The sequence below is a fragment of the Phaseolus vulgaris genome, chromosome 9 (assembly GCF_000499845.2).
Source record: "Phaseolus vulgaris cultivar G19833 chromosome 9, P. vulgaris v2.0, whole genome shotgun sequence".
Taxonomy (NCBI): domain Eukaryota; kingdom Viridiplantae; phylum Streptophyta; class Magnoliopsida; order Fabales; family Fabaceae; genus Phaseolus; species Phaseolus vulgaris.
In genome coordinates, this window is record NC_023751.2 from 13,414,433 (window position 1) to 13,421,281 (window position 6,849).

Genomic DNA, 6,849 nt, shown 5'->3' on the forward strand with positions numbered 1-6,849 from the left:
TGATGGTAACTGATGCCTGTAACCATCACTAATATGATACAGGTATTAACTATCAGTAATATGATAAAAAATATATACACAAATAAGAACCATCTTCACTTTATTTACTAGCTTTTTAGGATTAAGTTTGAATTAAACTTGATCTTGTAGTACAATCAAAATAAAATACACAAATAAAAGATCTTCTATCCTTCATTTAGTAGTTTGTAAGTTTAAATTAGATTGAAACTTAAATTTTAGTATGACATCAAACTTATCGCAATGGATGTTGTTCGGTCAAATAATCTGGAAATCTCCAACTTCTTTCACATTCAGAAATATCCAAGAGGTGTGTTGGAAATACACAATCACTAGCAATTTGATCAAAATAATGAATTTAAGTAGGAACAATATTCATTTGAATTTGAGTTTTAAAACAATTTTCCAGTCTTTTGAAGTTCAACTCTCTTTTTTTCAATGGCGAAGTCTGATGAATATTTATTATATTAATTAACTGACTAAGGTGTGAAATACGAACACTTAAGTATAAATTGAATACTAATATACTGACATTAAGTTAGAGTTAAACTTCTCAAGTTTATCATATTTCTTTAAAAAAAATTGTAGACAAGAACTCATTCTGTTTTGAAATACCAGCTTCCTTCAAAGTTGGGTATGTAAACTTTGACAAAAATAGTTTAGCGTTGCGTGAAGAGAATGTGTTTATCCCACTATAGATCTTAACTTTGACAGGTAAACCGAGATACACCTGAGACTCAACGCATAATCAGATGGATTGATGAGATTACTCTACCTGATGCAATAAAATCAGAGAAACAGTTCCCCTTCCAATGCTTACAAATGAGAAGTATGCAACTAGCAAAAGAAATGAACTGAATAAATAATCAACGAAAAATAACTAGATCAAAAAAATCTCTAACCTGCCGATGTGGGATATGTCACAAAAACATGACTTCAATGCAATCCTTTAACAAAACACTACAAAATTGAATCAATAGAAACACTCTCAGGATTTGGTGTCTTCACATAAGCCAAATTAAAGGCCGCAGCTATTCTTAATGTGAAACATACACAGTTGTCATGATGCTTAGTATGAAGACAGAAAAACTTAAATGCATGGAATCAAACGAAGGTAACTAAACCTTTTACGAATTGAACTCTTCTAAGCGGTCATCACCCAACTCAAGGATCAGAGAAAAAAAAAAGAAGCTGATAAACGACGTCGTATTCTGAAAACATAAGAAAAAAAATCGCCGTTGCCGAGGATCGAACCCGGGTCACCCGCGTGACAGGCGGGAATACTCACCACTATACTACAACGACTTGATTTGTGGTAATTCCTTACATAAATATTATTATATTTATCAATAAATATTTTAATTATAAAAATTTTTAAAACACCGTTGCCGGGAATCGAACCCGGGTCACCCGCGTGACAGGAGGGAATACTCACCACTATACTACAACGACTTGGTTTGTTATAATTTCTTACATAATTTATTTTAAGTTTAAATGTAATATTGTAATTATAAAAATTAAAAGACGCCGTTGCCGGGGATCGAACCCGGGTCACCCGCGTGACAGGCGGGAATACTTACCACTATACTACAACGACAATCTTTTGTTCACAAAATTCTGTGCTATCACTATAAACGCATGTTGTTCACAGAAACTACATCTGATAACTTTTTAATGGCGAAGAAGTGTTGCCTTATCCATCCATGCATGTATGATTAATAACAGAATAATAGCAAAGCCCAATTCCGTTCCACCAAAAGGTGAAGAAGCAATGGCTGTGTCCTCTACCACTGCCCCACTATGTCTTCCTGCTAACAATATTCCACCAACCCCTCAACTCCCTAAATTTGGTTTCTCAAGTACCATTCGTTTTACTCTCAAACCTCCGAGATTGTTACGCATCAGAAGCTCCTCAGCTGAGACCTCCGACACAGATGTAGATTCAGAGAGTTCCATTGAAATTCCCAAGGAACCTTCATCGTTAATTTCAGCTCTAAACGTCGAAAGGATTCTCCGTGGCTTACGTAAGTTTTTCAGGTTTTTTATGCATAATATAGCATCTGATTTTATTATTTAGACGCGTAAATGAGCTTTTAATTGACGAAGACGTGGTTTAGAATGCAGCAATTACAGATACGGATCATTATGGTAGGCTAGGTGTTCCAAGAGGATGTCCCTTTGACATGGTCCGAAGTAACCACCTTAATTCGGTTTTCTGTTTCAACTTAGTTACTTATAATGTTTTACACCTCTCTCTGCACTTCAACTAAACACAGGTAGGGGTTGCCTACAGCAATAAGATTCAAGAATTGAAGAGTCAGAATTTAGAGGAAGACGAACTTGAGAAGAAATTGGAACTTCTGAAAGTCAGTAACATACATGTATTCAAAATTCGAATTACTTTTGTGCTGTTTGTTCATGATCAACAACTAGGTTTTGTAGGAATCATACATCATCCTGTCCTCGGAAGAAGAAAGAAGAATCTATGACTGGAGCTTGGCCAGAGTAGAGAACACAGAGACATTCATTTGGCCGTTCGAGGTTGACATAACACAGACAAAAATCCCAGAGGAAGATCCTCCACAACTGGTACCTCTGCTTCCCATAATCTATCTTCTTGTAGTTACAAAATAAAAACTAATATGCTTATTTATAAATGTCATTCATAACTCTCATGGCAGGACACTGAGGATGTTGGACCAACGAGAGTGGTTGGGTATTTCACATTGGGATGGTTAGTTCTAGGAGTTGTGTTATCTATAGCTATTGCCCTAAACCAATAGAAGAAACACTAATTTTATAATGTTTTAAAGCGAGTTTGATGAAGGAATGTTTTCCCTATTCTTATCAAATATGAAAAATATGAAATGAAAGGTAATCTTTTGGGAAACACATTGCTTAACACACTTTTATTTTAGGCATAATTTCAACATAAAGCTTCTTAAAAAAATGTGTAACAAAATTTGGATTGAAATTCTTTTAAGTTGTTTAAATAGTTTTTAAGACTCTCTTACCCATATTACGATGCCAATCCTCACCTATGCTGTCTGTATTGTAAAAATGTCGTGTTACCATCTTTGTCACAAAATAAACTAACTGGACTTGATCGGTTTCAAATAATCTTGCTAATAATGCAGAAGAATGTGCAACGATGAACATAACTTAATTTAGGAGTGTTCTTACGAATTAAGACAAAGAACATGAATTTGGGGGACACAACTTTGTCTCGGAAGACACTGTTAATTGCCTGAGTAAATGCTGATAAAAAAAAATGTTCTTTCTATAAAATAAAGTTAGACTTTCAAACGTCTAAGATATTGTTGTATGTCAATATTTATTAACTCAAGAAAATGACTTAAGTATAAAACTGTTAGCAAAATTATGTTACTATTGCAGTAACACATGCCTAAAATATTTTTTAAGATCTATATTTTTTAATAAATGTATCAATTATTTTAAATTTATCAAAAAAATATATTAGTATGTAATGTATATATAAATATTTAAAACTAATAAAATTACGGTGAATATATGTATTCACATGTGTTTCTATTTTATATATCTTATGTTATTGTAATTTATACAATTTTTTCCTAAAAAATATTATTTTATAAAATAGCGTGTTATTATTATATACTTTTCATTTATTAAAATGCATAATTTTATTATTTCAAATATTATTTTAAGACATACCTGATATTAATTGAAACTATTTTAATTTAATTATAATGTTGAGTTTGATGCCAAAGAATGTAGTTACTTCAAAATTGATATTTTATATAAGTTATAGATAAATATTTATATAAGTTATTTATGAGTATTTATATTAGTTTTAAATTTAATATAAATATCATTATGTAATAAATTTAATTTTTTTTTATATGGATGGATGTAAAATAAATAAAAAAATGTAATAATTATGACCAAAATAGATAAAATATAGTTATCTACAGACTAACAAAAAACTTGTTAGAGGACACAAGCAACGAATAGCAGCAATGAAGAGAAAGAAGAGCTCAGGGTGGTGCGGTGTCTTGGCAGCAGGATTTTTTACTCTTATATAACATGATAAATGATTTTTTACTCCACCCTTGTTATTGTGAGGAATTAGGTGATATGATAAAGATTTCATCATTTTTTATAGGTGTTTTTTTAGTTAGTTTCTCTTCCTTAACTCAAATAAAATTGTCTCTCATTTAAGTAATTTATGCGATGAATATTTATTAATTTTATTGATAATTACTTTTTATTGGAGAATTTGTTGATTATTTCAAATATATTTTCTGAGATTGTAATTACATTTTTGTTTTTTCATTCCCGTAACTCTATTAATTCTTTAAAATATATTAAGTTAGATATATAAAAAAACTACGAGATATATCAGAGAAATTTACTCGTGTTTTTAACAAATAGTAGTACAAGAGATATTCTTGTTTTATTTTGATAATTTTGATTTTTTAGATATTAAGTACAAAAAAAAGCGTGACAATATTATAAAATATATAAAAATTACTAGATTATGACGTTTAGACGTAAAATATGAAAGTTAAAAAGAAGGGATAAAAAAAAAATCTAAATGTTCAGCACCTATATCTGGTTGAGGGAATAAGATAAGAAAAAAACAGAAGCAGGACAAACCACAAAATTAAGAACTGGTTTTTGAGAATCCAAACTGCAGTACCCAACTCTGTTCCAGGATATTATTATCTCATTCCACATTCTCAACTCTCACCAATTTCCATCACTCTACCTCTAAATTCAAGATTCACCACTCAACATGTTTCTTCCCCGTAACGCCATTTTTATCGTTCAATACCATGTTTCAAAATATTGACGCCAAAATTGTATCTAATAACTTCCACAAATCACAAAAAAACATGAAAAATTGAAACCAAAAAAACACGCTAGATGTTAATTTTGATGTACTGTAGGACCTTTCCCAGAAACGAGAACGAACCTTCGACCGGTTATTTTCTCCAAGCTGGAGACAATGGAAGAGTCTCTCTTAGCAGCCAGATCTCGCTCACGTGCTTTCATAAGCGCTTCTCTGTCGTGAATTTCCGCTTCTCGACGCCTCCAACCCTCTTCCCATTCCAATCTTCCTTTCTCCATTCGCTCAATCGCCGCCACCAATTTGTTCTGTAGAACCTCCTGCTGCTTAACCACACGCTTCACCAACCTCTTAAAAAACGAAACAATTTCTTCTTCCTCTCTCTTCTTTCTCCTCCTTTTCCTACCCCTCCTCGCGCGTCCACTCTCAATGTCAACTGTTTCCGCTAACATTTCCCACTCATTCCACACTGCACATGGTGTGTCTTCGTTACGACCCGTTTTGTACACATCTTCAAGCTCCGCGATGTTCTCATTCTCCTCTTGGTGCTTTGCATCAGAGAGCACTGTGTTGAATGCTTTCCTGCAACACCAACAGAACGCAGAGTAGGTAATGGAGAAAACAGAATTATAAAATGAGTGTAAGAAGAAAATGGAATTGTATATACCAAAACGACAGAGTGGTTGTGGATTGTTCTTGGGGGTGGAGAGAATTGAGTAGTCCCAGATGTTGGGGTTGTTGTTGGAAGAATTGGTGAGAATGTTGGTTATGGAGAAAGTGAGGATAGTAGCAGTGTTGAAGATGATGGAATTGGTGAGGAGTGTGGTTAGGGCTTAAAGTGGATGAGGAAGAAGCGTGAAGGGTGAGTTGATGATAGGTGTTGGCCATTTGGTAGGGAGTGTGAGGGTGCAAGAGCAAACCAAAGCATTCTACTTCATACCAGAAAAGAAAGATCCAATATATATATATATATATATATATATATATATTTTTATTTTTTATTTATTTTTTTCTAAAAATAATAATTTCATATTATAAATATAAATTAAATTATGAAATAAAATAATAATTTACATAATTAGACATATATTTAAAATATTAGATATTATTAAAAAGTGAATTTTAAATTTATCTTAATTTTATAAAACAAATAAAGTATGCATTTATTTATACTATTAATTATTTTTATCTATTAGATAATCGATATTAATCATGTTCATCATAATCTTCGATGACAACACTTGTTGGAGATCGCACATCGACTAGAGATTATGACATTTCATTGTGTATAAGTGGTGCAAACCTCACTTCAAGAGTCGGTTTTATATGGTTAAGTTAGACTTAAAGTCCACTTCGTAATATGGTATCAGAGCCATTTCGAGTCTATCATGGCGAGTGTTTGTTGGATTTATACTCCAAGAGTCAGTTTTATGGGATTGAGTTACGCTTAAAGTCCACTTCGTAAAAACACTCATTTATATTTCGAGAGAAATTAAGTTTGATTTTCAGAATTCTTCCATAAAGGATTTTAAATATAATTTAAGTCACGGTTATTAAAGATTGGTTTTCTAACAGGTTGAAAATGTAAAAAAAAATGAAAATATTAAATTTTGTAAGAATACCGAAGGGAAAACAAATAGTGTGAATGGAATTATAATAAATATATTAGATGAGAAATAGTGTGAATTTTTAGGATATTTTATTATAAAAATTATAGAATATATTATTACAAGGTTGCTATAAAAAGAGAGAACAAAGTTATATTAGTTACAAAAAATATCCTTGCCCGTAACTTGTAAAAACATAAGCTGCTTAATGAATTATAATTAATGTGCATATAATCTTCACATAAGAACACCAATAATCAATAAATCAAAAAATCATCCTCAATCATCATTAATCATAAAAAATATTATAATAAAAGAAGAAAATATAATGAATGTTTCTCTATTCTTTGCTTTGGGCTCGCAAAAAAACTTTGTTAAATCATTCATATTCTT

General features: G+C 31.5%; 2 protein-coding genes and 3 non-coding genes across 5 annotated transcripts; 1 reads left to right on the forward strand and 4 right to left on the reverse strand.

The window, feature by feature from the left end:
* Positions 1 to 1,251: 1,251 nt before the first annotated feature.
* On the reverse strand, positions 1,252 to 1,323 carry TRNAD-GUC (transfer RNA aspartic acid (anticodon GUC)). Its single transcript has one exon. It is a non-coding gene; the product is annotated as a tRNA-Asp (tRNA).
* Positions 1,324 to 1,398: 75 nt separating this feature from the next.
* TRNAD-GUC (transfer RNA aspartic acid (anticodon GUC)) lies at positions 1,399 to 1,470 on the reverse strand. The gene has a single exon. It is a non-coding gene; the product is annotated as a tRNA-Asp (tRNA).
* Positions 1,471 to 1,543: 73 nt separating this feature from the next.
* On the reverse strand, positions 1,544 to 1,615 carry TRNAD-GUC (transfer RNA aspartic acid (anticodon GUC)). The gene has a single exon. It is a non-coding gene; the product is annotated as a tRNA-Asp (tRNA).
* Positions 1,616 to 1,656: 41 nt separating this feature from the next.
* On the forward strand, positions 1,657 to 2,908 carry LOC137821383 (NAD(P)H-quinone oxidoreductase subunit U, chloroplastic). The gene is made up of 5 exons (XM_068625947.1): positions 1,657 to 2,042; positions 2,143 to 2,204; positions 2,295 to 2,384; positions 2,461 to 2,607; positions 2,700 to 2,908. The coding sequence occupies exons 1-5, from the start codon at positions 1,730 to 1,732 to the stop codon at positions 2,799 to 2,801; spliced, it is 714 nt and encodes a 237-aa protein (XP_068482048.1). The 5' UTR covers positions 1,657 to 1,729; the 3' UTR covers positions 2,802 to 2,908.
* A 1,745-nt stretch (positions 2,909 to 4,653) lies between these two features.
* LOC137820368 (uncharacterized) lies at positions 4,654 to 5,776 on the reverse strand. Its single transcript, XM_068624422.1, has 2 exons — positions 5,517 to 5,776; positions 4,654 to 5,431 (listed from the first exon to the last, which is right to left on the reverse strand). Exons 1-2 carry the CDS (start codon positions 5,735 to 5,737, stop codon positions 4,930 to 4,932), a joined length of 723 nt encoding a protein of 240 aa, XP_068480523.1. The 5' UTR covers positions 5,738 to 5,776; the 3' UTR covers positions 4,654 to 4,929.
* Positions 5,777 to 6,849: the final 1,073 nt, after the last annotated feature.

Excerpts from the sequence above, each read along its gene's own strand:
- LOC137820368 (XM_068624422.1), bottom strand. The coding sequence starts at position 5,737 with ATGGCCAACACCTATCATCAACTCACCCTTCACGCTTCTTCCTCATCC. Across the intron at positions 5,432-5,516 it reads ACAACCACTCTGTCGTTTTG|GAAAGCATTCAACACAGTGC; the intron begins GTATATACAATT and ends TTGGTGTTGCAG.
- LOC137821383 (XM_068625947.1), top strand. The coding sequence starts at position 1,730 with ATGATTAATAACAGAATAATAGCAAAGCCCAATTCCGTTCCACCAAAA. Across the intron at positions 2,205-2,294 it reads GAGGATGTCCCTTTGACATG|GTAGGGGTTGCCTACAGCAA; the intron begins GTCCGAAGTAAC and ends AACTAAACACAG. Across the intron at positions 2,385-2,460 it reads AGAAATTGGAACTTCTGAAA|GAATCATACATCATCCTGTC; the intron begins GTCAGTAACATA and ends TAGGTTTTGTAG.